The 19,587-nt window shown below is 42.1% G+C and overlaps 1 protein-coding gene across 4 annotated transcripts in view; it reads left to right on the top strand.

Annotated features, from left to right (window-relative positions):
• arhgef10la (Rho guanine nucleotide exchange factor (GEF) 10-like a) overlaps positions 1–11,790 on the top strand; it is a 164,678-nt gene extending 152,888 nt beyond the window's left edge. For all 4 annotated transcript variants that reach the window (XM_061726952.1, XM_061726951.1, XM_061726950.1 and 1 more), the window contains 3 exons: positions 348–519; positions 5,202–5,324; positions 9,030–11,790. In XM_061726952.1, coding sequence (XP_061582936.1) covers positions 348–519; positions 5,202–5,324; positions 9,030–9,580 — 846 coding nt within the window. In that variant the 3' untranslated portion in view covers positions 9,581–11,790. The remainder of the gene's footprint in view (positions 1–347; positions 520–5,201; positions 5,325–9,029) is intronic.
• The last annotated feature ends 7,797 nt before the right edge of the window (positions 11,791–19,587 follow it).

Below are 19,587 nucleotides of genomic sequence, written 5' to 3'. Positions count from 1 at the left end.
GCCTGTCAAGATCACGTCTGTATGAACAATTCAGAGAGCTTCTACTAACCTTAAAACATGATCAAGACAGCCTTTCCGACGCTGCAGAGATAAACACTATATTCAGAAGAATGTCTGCAGTCTCCACTTTCCTTTGCTACACTATTGTTCCGTTTCTATCACTACCACATGGTTGTTGCTGAACTCCTTACGAATGAGATGGAAGTGAAAACAACAAGACGACATTCTGAACAACTACACTGAGGCGAGGTGCAGTTCAAGTGTTTTGTTTTGCAAGGCTTGCTTCCCCTTTGTGTAAATGATGCATCGATCTGAATTTTAAAGTGAAATTATGTATTCTTTCATAGAAATTTGAAGTCCATCCCGACCCGATGGTCAGCGTTGCACACATGGCGTGCGCCGGAGGAGGCGTGTGGATGGCGTTCTCAGAGGGTTCCTCCATTCGTCTCTTTCACACGGAAACACTGGAGCTTCTGCAGGAAATCAACGTCTCAACGCGCTCGACGCTGCTCAGCACTGGTACACAAGCATCTCACATCACTAGCTCTGCATATGGAGGCTGACCTCCATGTCCAGAGGTCAGCTCAATCCCAAAGCGCTGCACCGAGTGTAACAAACACTTTTCTTTTTCTTTTCAAACAATAAATCAGTGGATGTTTCTACACTGTAGGCTGCAGTAACTGATCTCTCCTTGGGTTTTTCGGCTCTTGTGAGTGACCTGCAGAAGCATCTACCTCAGGGATTTCAAAACTGTCATACGCTGAAAGAAGACAATTAGACTTCTGAAAAATGGAAAGGCGAGAGATGAGGAGAAAAACCAAACAATGTCATTTGGCAGCAGTAAACTGGCCGCCAAAACATTAATTCACGACGGTCCTTCACGCAGACGGTTACCGTAGAAACATCTTCACATTTGCTCAGCTTCCTAAGACCTGGCGTACACATATGTGGACATCGCATGTTTTGTTGTCTATATCATAATATTTAATTTCTTAACGGGGACCCAAAGCAACAAGAAAAAAGAAATTGCCTTGCATCTTTGGAGGTTAAATCCGTCCTCGTTCACAGTGATGCCCAGTTGACCTTTGTCCCCCTCTGCACGGTTTTCCCCCATGAATTAATATCCTGCTCTCCGTCTCATTTTTCCCCCGCTATTTTGAAATCTTTGTCGCTCCAGTTCTCACTGCCGTTCGTATCAGATTGCACAGATACTCCTTTATTCCCGCCGTGCCTTCATTCATATGGAGTAAAATATTTATCAGCAACGGTGGCTGTTTAGAGAGATAGATGCATGAGCCTGTTTTCAGAATCTTCACTCCATATCAAATAAAGAAAGAAAGACAACATTACAGCTTATACATCTAGAAGATTTCTCTTCATCATTGACCTATTTTTAAAAAGGGAAAAAAACACAGGAAACAAAATCACCGTCAGAAGCGTACTTGAAATGATTAAAAGAAGGTAAGAACAGAACATGTGACTCAGCGTGAGCAGGCCTCAGGCTTGTTCAGGTGGTCAGCTTTTTTATTTTTGTTTAAAGGAATTGCCTAAAATGCGCCTGGATACAGAATAGCTTGTCCTTTTTATTGAGTCATACCTGGCTGCAGCTGAATCATTTAAACAAATATTCAAAGCTCTCGCGGCACTCCATCATATCAGGAAAATAAAAAGAAGGTTTTCCATTGAGAGTTGAGGATAGAAAGAACAACAGGTGTTTCACTCATGAACCTCGTATCTGTCAGATCCAAGTTCCCTCTCTTTTGTTGGAGACGGGACTTGAAGGTGAAAGAAGCTCCCGCCATCACGGCATGAGGGGGAAACCAGTGCCCCAGAGGTCATTTTTTGCCGAGCACCAGTCTTCTCTCCTGAAATATGCAGCAGTTTTAAAGGAGGGTGGCTTTTAGGGCTCGACCCTGGGGGGAAGTTACAGGATTTAAAACTTCCAGGCTCATGTCTTCAGGGTCCGCTAAAAGAGCAGGATCTTTGACTTCGGCTACGATTTGCTGAGGTCACTGGAGGAAAGAGGATTCCCCCGACGCCCTAAAACCACGGATACTGAACATGAAATTTTTATAGTTTTTACTCCATGACTGGGTCTCTGCTCCCCAAGGTTTCTCCTTGACTTTTGCTAGGACACGCAGTAATGATATACCCCATAATCCTCTCCCCCTTAATGTGATTTATATTCAACAGGGAATTCTCCGTTGCGGTAAACAACAGAGAACTTTCGGAGGCAGAGGAAACTGCTGATATCTAATACACTAATGGCTTTAATAGTCCTATCCTCAGGGTGAGAAAATAATATTCCAAAATCAAGTCCTGAGTGACATACTGTGGGGGGAAAATGTATCTTTGGAGACATCATCTTTTTGAAGCAAAGTACTTGCTCCTACGATCAACTCCCTACGCACTGCAGAGTGTGTACATTGCTGCAAAAACCGGAGGTGCAAGATTGCTTGAGGGGTAGCTATACCTCCTTAATCTCAAGTGCATTTGTCATTATCCTTCTTTATCGCCGTTCTGAAGACAAAGCTTGGAGCCCACATCCTCCGACTTAACTTCAGATTTCATGCTAACCTTAGAGTGGGTGTTCACGAGCATCTCTCTAGCTTTTAAGCTCTCTAACCAAAAGTACAAATAGGTTCTCGGGCAGTGTGAGCAGGTGGAAGATATTTTTTTGAAATAAAAAGGCCATTTTTGCCATTTTTACCCAACATGCTGCTGCGACCTTTTGTAGATGAAATCCTTTTCTGCCCGTTGTCGGTAACGCGCAGCATCAGTTTCGTGCTTGAGATGATTAATCTCCGCACGGTGTAATGAATTAATTGATGACACCGTTGAGCCATTCTAGCAAAACACAATAATCCGAACATGACACGGAACAAACATAAACACAACGACGCATGTAAATGAGCAGCCTCTTAGTTGTGTTCAAATGAGTGTTGATGTAATTCAATTACTGTTGCCATGGATATTATGGTAAATGGCTCTATATATAACTAGGCCGCAGTTGGATCCAAAAGCTGAGGGACCACATAAGAAATGCAAAAATAAATCCACGCCGAACAATGCCTTCACCCCCTTTGTTAACTGGAAACAAAGGATGCGCTTGTATAATAAGAGTCTGCAATTATTCTCAGCCATCACTAATGCAGCGCCAAAAAAACAGGTCTGACGAGAATATACGTCCTCCTCTGAGTCATGCACATGAAATAAGATCAAAATTTAACTTCAACTGCAGGAAATCACTGCATTATTTTATCCTCGATGTAGTGGAGTAAAATAAAAATCTCAAAATTAGTTGTGAAATAGTCGACATATTTCAAAAACAAAGAAGAAGAAATACAGACACCTACTAGATCACTTATTTTCTTCAGCTGAGGGACCAGAAAATATTCATCTCTACTGGTCATTAGTGCGTCTGGGTTGGAAACTAACCTCCTCGACTCCACTTTGATAAAGTTGGGAAGATTAGCTGCTGACTGGGGTCTTCGTCTTATTTTCTCAGTTCGCAGCAGATTGTGCAGACAGTCTGCTGCTGAAGAGCCAGCAGCTATTATTGAAGTTATTATTCATTAAATTATTAATTGGTGACAGGCAGATAGATATGTTATGCTGATGGTGCACGACTGTGTACAATGTGTTTTGTGATTATATCACCCAGAAGGCGTATTAGCGGTGGAGGGAAAAAAAGAGAGAACAAAAGAAAGACAGGCCAGCTGGTTTCCTTGAGAAGCAACAGAAGTGAAGCTCAGAGGTGAAACGCGCTCGTGAGATTAACGGTTGTGCAGTAGCACGTGAACATGTCGAAGCTCAATATTTAAAAAACGCTCAAATTCAAAAAGTATTAAATTATTACAGCCATAAAAACGGATCTGAATTGAAATAAATAATACCATATTTTGGTTCTATGATAGTTATTAAATCCTGTAGACGGAACCAGTTTAAATAACCCGAGCCCTCAGTGGCTGAGCTGAAAAGTGTTGCATTAGTCCAAATTACATGGATAACATTTAGTTAAATACTTAACTGGCCAACGATAAAAGTTTCCATTTCACTAAACATGATACAAGCATAAGAATGTTACCGTGTCAGCTACGAGTTAACCGCTCCGGAGGACCAAAACGGACATAATTAAAAATAAAAGCAGAAATGTAGATATTTTTGTTTTTCCTTTTCCTTGTACATGCATCCCTTGTTTTTACATTCCCACGTTTCCTCTTTTTACTTGACCTGATGCATTTCTGCCTCATTATGCAAATGAGGAGGGCTGCTCCTCTTCCATTGGTCAATAAACAGTAAGGAGCAGTATCGGGCCAAAATTAAGACTAATGCGCAACCTAAAGACTGAATACTAGAACTAATAATAATAATAATGATGTCCAGATTTATAGTTAATATACACTAGTTTCTTTTTTTGTTTTCATAATGTCCCTTTGACCAGCCCTACACCACGTAACATTAAAAGATCCTCTTAGAAATTCACCCATTAGACAATATTCAGTCTTCAGTGAGGGCTGATGGTGTAAACAAAAAAAGGTAGTGAGAGCAGCATTATACAAACACTTCAACCAATGTGGAGGGCGTGTATGTTTATCCCAGTATGAGTCACCACCCATAGTGCAATAGTATTGATTTTGGCCCGATCCTGCTTCTTCCTGTCTATTGACCAATGGTAGAGGAGCAGCCCTCCTCATTTGCTAATGCACAACCGGTGGGGACACACTGGGATAAACATACACACCTAACCCACATTGGTTGAAGTGTTTGTATAATGCTGCTCTCACTACATTTTTGTTTACACCATCAGCTGAAGACTGAATATTGTCTAATGGGTGAATTTCTAAGAGGATCTATTAATGTTACGTGGTGTAAGGGTGGTCAAAGGGACATTATAAAAACAAACAAAGAAATGATATTAACTATAAATCTGGAAATCATTATTATTACTAGTTCTAGTATTTAGTCTTTAGGTTGCGCATTAGTCTTCATTTTGGACCGATCCTGCTTCTTCCTGTTTATTGACCAATAGTAGAGGAGCAGTCCTCCTCATTTACATAGTGAGGCAGAAATGCATCAGGTAAAGTAAAAAGAGCAGACGAGGAATGTAAGAACAAGGGATGCATGTATAAGGGGAAGAAAAAACTAAATATATACATTTCAATGGACCTCAGTTTTCTGTCAATTCTTTCGTTTCGCAGGTCAGAAGAGCATGCGAGTCACAAGCCTGCTAATTTGCCAAGGACTGTTGTGGGTGGGAACAGCTCAAGGCTTCATCATCACTCTGCCGGTTCCCAAACTGGAGGGCATCCCCAAGATAAAAGGTACGGCTCAGCATCACCTTGAGAGGGATTTTTATGCTTTTTTTTCCTTCCCTTTTTCGGAGGGACAGTGAGTCAGCTCTGACTGTTGAGGTTTCACCTACAGTAAAAAGAACCCTGACTAATCTGATTTCCTTGGAGTTTTATAGCATCATTGGCGTTTACTTTGCAGAGATGATATTGGATACAAACCACTGATGTTCACGCCACGGTTTGTGATTGGCAGTACTTGCAGAAACGGCTCGAGCCTCTGGACCCGACGGTGACACAAACATGATTTGTGTTCAGCTTAATTTTGAACCAAAGCGTAGCATCACATACATTTCACTCTTCCACCTTGTAGTAATCTAGTTTGTCATTTTCATTTCATTTTCATTTATTTATTTAGCACAATTTTTTTTTTAATCAGTGCATGGAGGGAACGAAGCTCGAAGGGCTTGTACAGAATTCCACTCCCATCAACAACTGTGATGAAATAACAAAAATAATGTACAACAAATTAAAAAAATTATATATATATATATGTAAAAGAGAACATGGTTACAAGGTCTGGATTACATTAAAGATAGACATTGAAGGTTAAAGCCGGGCAGACACAGTGCGATTGTCGGCTCGTTTTAAACCGATTTTCCACTCGTGCGACTATTTCTTGGATCGGGCCGGATTTCGACCCAATCGTTGGTCGTGCCTCGTGCAGTATACGTGGGGTAACGACGAGAGATTAACACCTCACGACGAGAGATTAACAGTGTTGGGGGTAACGCGTTACAAAAGTAACGCAATTACAGTAATGTATTACTATTTGCTGTAACGCAGTAATATAACGCATTACTAATAAATGTTCGGTAATATTTTACTCGTTACAATCTAAGTAACACGCGTTACAACGCATTTTAACCCGTTTAGCTGTTGTTTTCTAAAGAATTCACCAACACCGCGTCCGCGAAACATCCCGACAACAGAAAAAAGCGTTGGGAACGCGGCGCGGCGGAACGTAGCGCCGCTGGACACTGTTTGTGTGGGGACTGTTCAGTGAGCAGAGCCGGCAGGGAAAAGTCAACAGTGCGGCGTGTCCGCGTGTAACTTAAATCTACCATGGTCTCTCAGCGTTAGGGCTCGGCCAAGTGAGGCTTTATTAATATATGGGCTTTATACATTTATTAAATATATATGAGCGCGGAGTCGGCGAGGAGCTGCGCGCGGCGAGGAGCACAAGCCGGGCTCACAGTCAGTCGCGCTGTGAGAGCGGATTTATGGTTCCGCGTTAAATCGACGCAGAGCTTTCGCCGTAGGGTACGCAGTAGGTCGCGTAACCCACGGCGTATGGCCTGCGTTGGTGTAACGCGGAACCATAAATCAGCCTTAAACCACACCTGCAGCCCATCAGGAGGAGAGGTTAAAACAGCTGCGAGTTGTTGATTGCTGGTTCGTTTTGTTAACTCTGAGAGCTTTATTGGTTTGTTCGTTAGCTTGCTGGTGTTTTTTTTCTCTCTGGGAGTTATTTATGAAGAAGTTCTGAGTTCCGTGTGAGCAGTAGGCCTATTCGAGTTGAGGGGGGATGAGGGGTGATGTGATGGCACCCCCCCTGAAATTAAAACGGTCCAAATCATCCCCCCTGAAATAAAAACAGTCCAAATCATCCCCCCTGAAATAAAAACGGTCCAAATCATCCCCCCTGAAATAAAAACAGTCCAAATCATCCCCCCCTGAAATTAAAACGGTCCAAATCATCCCCCCTGAAATAAAAACAGTCCAAATCATCCCCCCCTGAAATAAATACGGTCCAAATCATCCCCCCTGAAATAAAAACAGTCCAAATCATCCCCCCCTGAAATAAAAACGGTCCAAATCATCCCCCCTGAAATAAAAACAGTCCAAATCATCCCCCCTGAAATAAAAACGGTCCAAATCATCCCCCCTGTAAAACTGCCATCCCTCCTTTCCATCCCTTATGTCATTTCATCAATGAATGTGGTTTTACTGCTATTTCAACATTTAGAGTCATCACCAGAAAAATAACACCAGAAAAATAACTTATTTGACAATTTTCACCTGTTTCAAGTAAATTTTCACTTAATACACAAGTAGTGTAACGCATTACAATTCAGATATAGTAATATTGTAATGTAACTAATTACTTTCAAATGACAGTAACTAGTAATATATAATGTATTATATTTTGGATGTAACTTGCCCAACACTGGAGATTAACACCTCACGACGAGAGATTAACACCTCACGATGAGCTCCCGATCATGAATCGTGTGCTCGCAAGAAAATCAAACGTGTTTGAAATCCTGGTATCTCCTCGTGAAGGAACCGCACAGTTGAAGCAGCTACGACCCGATTGGACTCATCCTTTCGCAGAGGGCATGCGCAATAAAAAAAAAAGACAGAAAAAGTGCCAAAACGTACGTATACAGTAGATAGTATTGGTCTAACGTGCTATATGTAGCCGTTGCTGCCAGCAACGGCTACATATAGCACATTAGACCAATACAACTTGCTGCTTACTTCCAGTTCTCGCTGAAGGATTGAAAGACCGTATTTCCCACGTCTGCCCAGCCAATTCCTTGTCCAAACACGACGTCGTCTTTTCTTTTTTGATTTATTGCTACACAGAATGGCACAAATTGCCAAGGCAGCGCGTTTGTTTTTACTGAGCATCTTCGGTGTCTCCCACTTCCGGGTTCCTCCTCTTCTTTTTGACGTTGCAGTTCCGGTATACAGAAGTCCGATGTGAGGGTTATGATCGTATAGTGTGAGCAGACGGGTCGCATCAGAGCATCGGGTCGTACAGTGTGAGACCATAAATCGTGGGCTGTGAACCTTTGAACTCAGCGATCTAGTCGTGCAGTTTGAGATGGGGCTGAATCAAACGATTTAAAATATCACACAGTGTATGCCCAGCTTAAGACAGAATAAGATGTTTTTTTAATAACTTTCTAAAGGAGGTAAAAGATAATGTTGACTTCAGCGACACATTCAAGTCATTCCAGAGTTTTGGATCTAAATGTAATATTAAATTGATGACCAGATGTTCGAGGGTAAATGAAGATTGCCACTGTGTCTAGTCGGATATGAATTAAAATCAGATGAAAAAGTAAAAAACTGCTGGAAAGTGACAGGAAAATCTTGTTTTCTATTGATAAATTTATGCACAAACAAGCATGAGTGAAAAACATGAAGTTTATGAATGGATAATAGTGAATATTTCATAAAAAGAGGTGCAGATGATTCGTGTCTACCAGACTGAAAAATCGTTCTTAAGAATCTTTTTTGGATTATCAGTAATTTGTTGAGAAAAGTTGGATAAGTTGCAGACCAGACAATATCGCAGTAATTCATATATAGTATGGAAATAGGAAACTATAATACAGTCAAGTGAGCAGAGGAATGGATCAAGGGACAAACCTTTTTCAGTATGCCAAGCATTTTCATTGATCTTTTCCAAACTTGATTAATATTATTATTCCAATTTAGACCTTCATCCAAAACAACAACCGGAAATTTTGTGTGTGATACTGGATCATTTTATGTAAATGCTCCACACAAGAGGCGAACAGTTGCATGTTTATGATAAATAATGTGGAATGACACGATGTTACGCTACGTCCAAGCGATTTTCCGTTCCATCAGTTCATTCTGCAGCTTGCGTATCATTCTTGTGGATTTGGTCTGAGTAGGATTTCTGCCTGCCTGCTACAGGGAAGGGGAAGATCTCTCTCAACGCACACTGCGGGCCTGTGGACTTCCTCGTGGCCTCTTCCAGCACGCTGTCTCCCGAGCTCCTGAAGAGGGATTCCATCGGGGAGAGCCCGGACTCGGCCTGCGGGGGGGAGGACCGCAGCGACACCTCGTCCCAGGAGTCGCTGCAGCAGTCCAGCTCCTCCAAGGGAGAGGAGAAAGGTAAGGGCCGCGGCGTCCTGCTGCAGTACAAGCTGCGCTCCACCTCAGGGCTGCCCGGGTGGCCGTTAACGGCGCAGGGAGACGAGGCGTCCGACTCCTCCCTGGAGTCTCTGGAGCACAGCGTGGAGGACGGATCTATCTACGAACTCAGCGACGATCCAGAGCTGTGGGTTCGGGGACGTTCTTGTGAGAGGGAGTCGGCCCGCAGGGACAGGGTGATCTCCGCGGCCGTCATATCCGGGGGAAAAGGTTTTCGCCGGATTAAAGAAGGAGCCGCCGCAGGTGCAAGAGCAAGCGGAGACTCTTTAGAAAATATTCTAATGGTATGGCAGCTCCCGCTGACGGTGTGATGCCGACGCTGTAATGCAAGGCAATGTATATTTATAGATATCTGCCCAGCTCAGCTTTGAATCACCTGCTCCATAAATTCAACGGAATTTAATTAACTTTGTAACATTTTGCCCGTGGAAAAAGCAAGCAAAGTCATGCTGGTTATGGCGGGCACCATCAGCAGAAAAAAAGGAATGTTTTGAATGCTCAGAATTGCGTTATCATCTTGCCAGCAGTGACAAAGGTCTCTGCAGATAAGTTCCAAATCATTATTCTGATGCGGTTCTTCCTCCTGCCTTAGTTACGACTGATACGCCTCACTTTAAACCTCATCAAGGCCGAGAGTGCTCTGCCACATTTATTTCATGCAAAGGACTTCTGTTTGAGCACCAGTGGACAGCACGCCTTTGACGGGAAGCCTTTGTTGAATCTGCCATGCTCTGCAGAGTTGGAAATGGACATGTTCTATCTGATCCTGTGGGAGAGTTCCCATCTGTTGAGGGCAGAAACCTGGGGACGACAATCGCATCGCAAAGCACATTAGCATAACGCTTTGTTGGCTCGGCCTCCACTTCTCATCCCATTCAATGTGAATATGAGACCCTCAGTTGTGCTCTGAATTGAATCTGTGCTTGCTTAGAAGAAAAAGAAAAGCAAAACTACCTTTTTTTTCCCCCCCATTTTGTTGCAAAAAAAATGCTTTAAAGAGCTTCCAATGCCGATATTTGGGATGGTCACGTTAGCAGAGATTGGATGCTGAAGCACTGCAAACCAGTCAATTCGAAATCTATATTTGCACTCTGAAGTTACTGTAATTATTGCAAATTTACTTGATCAAATGAAATGTCTTTGTGCCAGATTTTAGAGTATTGCCTTTGCCAAGTACTGTACCGTAAATGTCAGATATCTGCTCCGCTGCTCGCCGCGGTCTCTCAGCTCCACGAAGCACATACCAACCTTGTTAATACTCAGCTCACATTAGTTGGAAACCTCAGTCGCACATCAAACGATGAGACGGAGGCGCTGCAGCCGCCTCGACTGCCGCCGGTTATGCAACAATGGAGAACCTGCCTCGGAGAGACAGCAACGTGAATGTTTACCACTAATTTATAATAATACAGACGTCTGAAGATACATGGCAAAGTTCAGCATCACAATTAGCAAATGAGAAATATGTATGTTATTAATATTATTACTTTTAATAATGGAAACACTTTACTCACAAGTGAGTTTAATGCAAGCACTAATATATGTTTTTAAAGCAGGATATAAACATTTTATTATGTAAGAACCCATGCAACTCGAATTTGGTTGTTATGTTTTCAGATGAGTTGATAAACTGCATTTTTTAGGTTTAACCTTATAGACAATTTAAACCTTTTATTTTTATTGTGATGAAAGGAGTTATAATTCTGATGGGTACAGCTTGTTCTTTTCCTTATCTTGTAAAAGTACCACGAACCACATGTATGTTGAATCGCGTGTGCTGTGAGGGGGTGGACAGTGGTACTTTGTACTTTTGAAAGGTTTACCTTCAAAATGTATTACTGATGAATACTCGGTAGCATTAAGAGCCGCGCAAACGAGAACTGTTAACATTGGACTATATAAAGAGGTACGCACAAGCTTTCTAAAAACACATTTTTCCACAGTGTGTTGTGAAGTATTCAGAGGTCGAACAAGTATTCAACAATGCTCAAAGCTGTGTGGGTTTTCAATAAACCTGGCCATGGTCAGAAGTATGTTTTTTTTCCCTTCCACATATAATCTTGGCTCTTGAGACGCCAAATTGAAAACCATAATGAATCGCGGGGGACATTGACGTTAGGTTTTTCTTCATTACATTTTCTTTGTTTCTCTCCTCTTCTGTCCGTGTTGCACACTGAACAAGGCAGACGAGGAAAATAAGACTCACAAACAGGACTCTGCAATTACGCAGCATCCAATGTAAACCCGAGGCGAGCGAGGTACTGTAATTGCTTCCCTGCATGTAAAAGCTCTTGTTTGAGTCACCTGATGAGGCTGACGATGTACTTAAGTCATTTTATAGATATCCGGCAGCGTCTGAACCATGTCAGCTGCGTATCCAGTAACGTACATATTAAAATCAGGACGTCAGATGAACGCTGACTCATACTATCCATGCACTGAATATAAATACTCAAGAAAATACTGTATAACTTATCGGAGTAATTACTGTGCTTAATAAATGTATATTTCCTTTGGTTGAGAGGACTACATTTGTCTTTGAGGTGAAACCGCTTGCCAGAGTTTTGAACAGTTTTATTTTCTGCATCAGTTGCTTCAACCGTTTTACAAGTTTTCAGTTGTTCAAAACGCAGACAAATTACCCCAAAAAGGACAACGGTAAAAGGTAAGAAACACTGCTGACATCCATCTCGGTACACACAAATCCACGTACGTCCACATTTCTCTGATACCGAGGTAGAGCCGAGCTCAAGCCTCTTTCTCCTCTCTCTCTCTCTCTCTCTGGGGGGGTTGTACGACCGGAGAACTCTGCAAACGGCAAGCCGTCTTTGCGGGCGTTTTCTCCGATTGCATTCACCCCACTGGTGAGCAGAAAGTCCCATTACTGGTGGATGGTAGTGAAAATCAAGTGGTTATTCCTCTGTTATTTATCACTTCAGTAGATCCTGGGCTTAGCAATGTATCCAGCATCTTTAGAAGGTGACATTAACAACTGCTGTTCACACGGTTGACTGTTTACTAATATTTATAAGTGGTTTTGCTTGTATTGGCAGGGCCTGGTCGTGTGCTCATACGCTCGACCAAGCACTGTGCATCGACGTTGTTTCAACCGGTTACCTAGCGAAAATGATGCAGGAAAGCTCAAAAACGCAGATCTGCGAACTCCAATTGGCCGTTAGGACGAAAACCGAGGGGGGATTTCCTCCAGCAGGTCCGCCAGCTTCATCGTCCAAAAGCACTTTGTTAGTTTGAGCTGTTCGCCACCGTCGCAGCAATGCTAGTTTGTTTCCGGGTCTCAGCTGCATGTTACTGTAATTAATAAAACGTCATTGCATCTGTTAGCAACAATGTGATACCTGCTCGATAACGATTAGAATAATAACTTCATAAACCAGGATCATGCGTTCAGTAATAGTGGTTCATCTAGTGGTGTAATGTTGAACATGTAAACAGAATGCTTATTTTTTACTAAATAAAAACATCTTTAAAACTTCACCTCCAGTTGAATTCTTTCAATACAAGTTCATCGGTTTAGGTTTGGAAGATTTATTGCAACATACGCAGTGTTTCACCAATGATGGGATGGACATTTTAATTAGATCTTGTTTTTAAAAAGGTATTTTCTTTAAAAAAAGTTTTTCTACGTAGAAGTGCGCCTAAAGAGTGTCAGAGTTTTTGTTCACGTGTACTTTTTTTACGGGACCCCTTATTTTCATATTAAGATTCAAATGTCAATCTGAAGTCCTCAGAAGTGTCTCGTGAAACCATGACTGTGATTTTTATGCGTTGTTGCTTAACTTAGACGAACCAGTCAGAAGAAGAAGATGAAACAAAAAAAAACGTGGAAAGTTGGTCGTGGGGGATTTTTATCGTAAACATAAATGTGGCTCATCTTAATATCTTCCCTGTGACCCTCAAAGAGACAAAATCCACCGGCTCTCTCCAAACGTCCCGTATCTCATCACTACAGGCAATTTGCGCCTCCCTTTGTGCATTACACCTTTTTTTTTCCTGTTTCATAGAAAATCCCACATCACTCCTCAGAATGAACCCCTGAAAGTATACGAAGTGAAAATGAACTGTAGACTCACAGTAACTGTGATAACTGCTGACAGCATGTCCCAGACCTCGGCAATAACTGAATTATTTGTCTTGGTGAATATCATCCTGTTATAGATTAAAGTAGATCTAAATAAATTAATGAATACAAAAACAGGATGGGTAAAGGAAGACGTGGCCGTACAGGATCATGTGGTTTTCTGAGGATTTTTGGTTTTATTTTCTCTTCCTCTCCCCGTCTGTCTCCTGTATATTGTAGTTTTTGTAAGCCTGTTTCAATTTTAGTTTTAGTCTAGTCTTTGGGTCAAGCTATCATTTTAGTTTTTATTAGTATTTATTCACGTTCATTCTCCTTTTAGTCGTGTCAAGTTTCAGTCGACTAAAAGTCTGAGCATTTTAGTCTAGTTTTAGTCAGAATTGTCCAGGACAATAGTCTGGTTTTAGTCAAAGATTGTATTCAGCCAAACCCATTTTACAATTCAAACAAGGTTATCTTATTATTATATTATTGTTACCTTCAGGGCCGCCGCAAAGGGTGTGCGAACCGTGCGACCGCACGGGGCCTCGCGCCCAAGGGGCCTCGCGCTATGGGCCGTTTTTGAAAAAAAAAAATTGAATTTTTTTTTTTTCCTTCTTTCTCTTATAAATATCAACAGTCACGTTCCATTACAGACCTAAATGTGTACTAGTCTGTGCATAAATATATGTGCAATGATGCGCGTGTCTGTTGTTCCATACAACTGATCAGACCAAGCGCAGACACAAGGTGCTCTGATCCAGACGGGTGGAGTTGGAACAAACTGTCACACAACGTCGAGAGAACGAGACAGATTCAGGAAATTTCCATCAGGGGATGAAAAAAGAAAAAAACTAAAGAAAATGGAAGAGTTTAATGCCTCTCTGAAAGGCTCGTTTGATAAATTTGTTAGAAAAATCACCAATCTGACCGGGTCTCAAGCAGCCATGGGGCCCCCCGTCGAGGCAAGTCAAATGATGATGAGGCAGGGGAAGGTGTCCAGTATTTTTCTAATTGGAGAGTTAAAATTGCACATATAAACACCCGATCCGACCCGAAAAACCCAAAAATTTCGAGGCCCCCCCCCGGCCATTTCGCACAGGGCCTCGCAAATCTCCCAGACGGCTCTGGTTACCTTATAGATTCAAGAATACATTCATTCTAGATACAGAAGACTCTAATTTGAGTTTACAACGTATTTATTTTTCCGTATTTCTCCCCATCTTTTTCTTTTTCGATGACACATTGGGTTTTCTTTTCCACGTCTATGTAGGAAAGTGTATCCAAAGATGGTTTGTTCTTCTTCTCCCAGCCCCAGAGAAGATCCCTGCGTGGCCGGCCATCGGTCCCTTTCTCTATCTAACTTTGTTTTTAATTGACGTGAACCTAGAGCTCTGCGTTAACGGCATCAGCCTCTAACCTGCAGCTGCATCTTCTGGATCTGATTCCCCGCTGCAGCGACTGGGATGGAGGACGTGACGTCACCCAGCAGCAGAACTAAACCAGAGGAAACTACTTAAAACATGGACATTAAGGATCTTTGTTAGAACATTTCGTCTCGTCTCGTTTTGGTCAACAAAAATGAAGACACATTTTAGGAGAGTTTTTATTTTGTAATCTACATTTTAGGTTTGTTTTTATTCGTCTACGATATTGCATTATATATTTAATTATAGTTATTGTCACATGACCATTATTTTCGCTGCGTCTTGTTTTCCTCAGGTGATAAAGGTTCATCGACGATGATATTTAGTCATAATTTTCGTTGATGAAAGCAACTTTACTCCTGTCTCCTCTCGCTGATTGTCACCTGTCTCTCGCCGTCTTCCCTGATTGTGTCGCCTGTCTCAGCGAGTATATACTGTCCTGTATTTCCTCGTTTCCCTGCTCGCCTGTCGGACTCGCTGCCCACGTTTTTAACCATTTCAGCTGCTGAATCCCAGTCTCCTGAGTGAAGGTTCTACCTCTGCACTCGCGCGAGTACAGAAACAAAGTTGGGCACATTGTAGCGTACGTTAGTGACCAATCATTTCCCTGCTGGTTGGGCGTCTCGTCTGTCTTTGTGTTGGCCCTGTGATGGACTGGCAACCCGACCCTGCGTCTCGCCCGGTGATGGATTCCGACCCTCGTACACCAGCACCGCAGCCCTGAAGATGAAACAGGTATGAATGAGAAAGAAAACAATAAAAAAAAAATCCTCAGCAGATTCTTTATTTTCCGTTATGAACAAAATGCAGTCCTCAGCTCTTAGTCAGATGATCAATTAAACGATCACAGATGAGAGCTCTTTGTCACGTCGTTTGTGCCTCCTTGGAGTGCCGGTGGCTTATATTGCTGCCGGCACTCGGCTCTTCGGGGAAATAGATGGGATTGTTACGAGTGTGCTCAAACTGCAGGTGAAAAACACGCTGCATAAGCCCTACCATTTCCCATCATCCCTTTTGGCCCCTCATCTCCTTTACTGTCTCCACCTCTCTTTAACTGTCTCACTCGCTCTCCGTCTGCCTTCATTCTTCTCTCTTTACATTTGTGTCAAACAAATCCGCCATAGCGGGAAAGGAAATGCTCGATGTGCACTTTCCTGGCGACCGGAGATCACTGTTGCCTTTTTGACCTCTAAGTATTATTCATAGTCTCCTCTTCCTACAAGCTCCACGCGGGGCAGTCGGGCCACACGAAGGCCCCGTTGGGGCTGACAATGTCAGATAAAGGGGCAAAGGATGGGGGTGGGGGTTAGACAGGGGGCTGGACGTCAAGCGAAGCGAGCATCAGCAGTAACCCGCGGAACATTACCGTGAAAGCTTAATGCTTAAATAAACCATAAATGATGTGCTAAATGAGAGGTGCCACATGGAGGTTCAGGTGCGGCTATAGCAGCACTTAGATAATTACGGTACATGACTAAACTCATCACAGCCAGATGAGGCTTTCAAAACCAATTGGTGCTTGTTGGGAAAAAAATAAAAAATAAACTTCACATATAGGACATCATCATAGTTTAGCAGGTTTTTAGATTAAATGAAATGATTTCTTCTCCAGTCCTACATAGATTCAGTTTGCAGTAAGCAGCAGCAAATACAGCCTTTTTAGCATTCATCTTCTTTTTTTTTCTTTTCCTCAGTGAAAGGCTTTGTTTACTTTCTTTTACATTTGCCTGAAGCGTTTCCTTTACCTAAAACTTTTAAGCTCTCAGGATTTTATCGTTTTAGCACCGATACCCAGCAAATCTGGAAAAATAAAGAAGTTGCACGGCTCCTAAAAGGGTCTACAGAGCCCCAGCGAGTACTGAGAATGTAAAGCTGACTTAATAAAGCGATGTTCAGTTGTTCCTGGATGAGGAAAAGATCGCATCCTTGCCCGGAAGCAAAATGACAAAACGAGAGGCGAGAAAAAATACTGTGCTGTGTTTCACCGTCAGGGCTCAGGCGGCGTGGGGCATAAAAACGCCCGCCGTTTTTTTTTTCTAATGGGACGTCACAACCCCTGCTTTTTAATCCTTTCTATTGATTTTTTTTATTATTTTTTTGCCAATTAACCCTGCTCCAGGAAAAGTTCTGCTATCTCGAGCCTCAGTGTTGCGCCTGTGCAGCTTGCGGCGTCCCTCTTTTGCTTCTCAGGTATAATTTGCATCCCGCGGTCAAGGCTAACTGGGGCGGGTGGCGCGTTGCGGTTTGAAGGTCTCTGCGCTTTATCTGCCAACTCCTGGAAGCCAGGTGTATTTGCATTGCTTTTCATTTCCGCAGGCTGGCAGGATGAATGATAAAGGGAGAGGGGCACACTGTACAAACCTTGTTTAACAAAGGAGGCAGGGGCTGCCGATTTGCATATTAAGAATACATGGATGAAACGCTCGGTCCCTCCCTCCCCCCAATAAATGCTCAAAGCTGATGCCTGTCAACCAGCACTGCATAGCCCCTCAAGGACAAGCTGGGTCAAATCTTATGATTACCAAGCCCATCCTGATGGAGTTACGGCAATGAAACTGAGGAAAACAATGGTTTTAAACTTTAAAAATACACTTGTCTGCGTAAATGCTCTCAGTGCTGCCTGTTTTATGAGAAACCTTTTAATAAAACCTTTTCATGCAAAAATCAATCACATTTTGATCAGCTTACACTATTTAACTTGTCCCCTAAGGAACAAGTGCAATAAATGTACCGACAACAATACAGGCAATGTATACAAATGCAAGCATAGATTATAAAACAGAAAAAAAAACGAAACAAAAAAAAACATGAAAAATCTTGTCACGGTCCAAGTTTTTTACAAAAAACAAAAAAACAAAAAACAACACTGCAGAAAGAAAAATATGCTGCGCTTTGTTACTGATGTGTCTCTGCAAGACCTTGTCAGTACTAGAAAAGTCACTTTTTTCTTACCCACTCTGTGAAATTATAATAGGTGAAGTGCAGCTGAGGAAATTTACACATGCTTTTCTCAAAATGCATTTGCTCAATCTCTAAGAGGCAAGTCCTGTTCCCCACCTCCTATTTATAATCATGTATTCAGTCAAAAAAAAACAAATATACACTTTTACATATTCTGCACATCTCTTTTGCCCTGCAGTGTTTGTTTTCGAAGACAATTTGAGCTTTGAAGGGCAACCTTCCTTCCACACTTCTACTCTTACCATCTCAGCGGGACCTCTGTGTGGAGGAGCACATTTCTTTTTATGTCCTTCAGTGAATCAAGTCATTTTTATGCCAACATTCCTCCGACATTTCAAAGAAAACAGAAGTGGTGGTATTAAGGTCGAGTTTTTCTCCTGTTCACATCCCCGTCGAATCTGGGTGATGGCCAGACAACATTTTAGAGCTAAATCACATGTTGAAAATGCCGATAAAGTTACTTTTGAGCAGAGGAGCCGGATGTGATTTAAAGCCTCCCATCTTTGCATTGTCTGCCTCCCTGTGTGGTATGTTGACGCTGGAACGTGCAAGCCTGCATCCTTGAATATCTGGCTACAGGCGTTTGCTGAACTGTATTTATTTCTCAGCTTTTGGTTTTAATGTCTCCAACCTTCCAACCTTTTAATGTTCCCACTTCCACGCTTTCTATGACTCCTCATTGTTTTTATCATCTCTTTTTTAAATGTGTCTCTCTTTCCGTACCCCTGCCTCACTTCCTCCCTTGGGGATGAGATGTGCTGTGCTTTGTAGAGCTGAAGTCTTCGGGATGAGTGTTGGAGGCTAATGAAACTAATTTGAATTGTCAAAAATAAGGAAGCCATGGCTTTTTGATTGCTTTTTAAAAAAAATATGTACCGGTACCTAAAACCACACTGTGTAACAAGTGAAAGTCCTCTTTCCAACTCAGTGTGGGGAAGCACGGTATCTATTCAAAATTAATCTCCCATCTTAATCTAAATGTTAAGTTTGGCTTGGAAGGGAGCTTGTCAGTTTCTGAGCTGTCCGTCTGTCTGTTTTTACAAAAAGAGACAGACAGTCACAGTAACCAACGATGACAGTTTCTATTTTTATATCCCTCATTCCTCTGAGACAGATCCTGTAATCCAACACTGTCACTGCAGTTGCCGGTTGGCTGGAATGGAGAAAAAAATAAAATAAAATTCCTGTTCAAAATCAGAGGTTTGGAAAAAGTTTGACCTGGACCAACCGTCACTGGTGAAATGAGTTGAACATGGTTCAGACCTGGGTGTTTACAAAGTCTGAGACTTTGTAAAGAATCTCCTCATTACATTTTTCTAAATTCATGGATGCCTACACAGTAATGTGCTAAAGTTAGGACCCCCCTCTTTAAATCCAATATTCTTGTGTGTGCAAAAACACAATAAAGATGATCGGATTAGTATTAAGGAAATAATGCGTCAGATGAAAAACAAGATAGCTAATTTTCCCCCCACTGTGCCATTATTTATATAACACAAATAAAAGGCAAGCAGAAAAAAAAAAAGGAATCATAAAATCGTCGCCCTCTTAAGGCTTTAATAGGATTTAAGAGGGTAAGTTGCTGCTAATCATCAGCCCTTGATTAAAGTAATTATCAGCAGGTTAGCAGTCCTCCATAACAGCAAACGTTTTGGCTTTTTGCTGTTCTGAAGCAGTCAGGTGTGTGTTTACACAATGCCAAGAGGGAAAGACGTAAGCAACAAGCCTTATAGAAGCAAGTGTTGCTTCTCTGTGGCATTAAAACGGTTATTTAACCTGTGAGGTCACTAAGGGCAAGTACTGGATAGCAATGCTTAGAGAAGTAAACGAATAAATAAAACTAACAAGAGCAACA

Source organism: Cololabis saira, chromosome 8 (genome assembly GCF_033807715.1).
Source record: "Cololabis saira isolate AMF1-May2022 chromosome 8, fColSai1.1, whole genome shotgun sequence".
Lineage (NCBI taxonomy): Eukaryota > Metazoa > Chordata > Actinopteri > Beloniformes > Belonidae > Cololabis > Cololabis saira.
The sequence above is the reverse complement of the archived record's forward strand: the minus strand, read 5'-3'. Positions and strand labels throughout refer to the sequence as shown.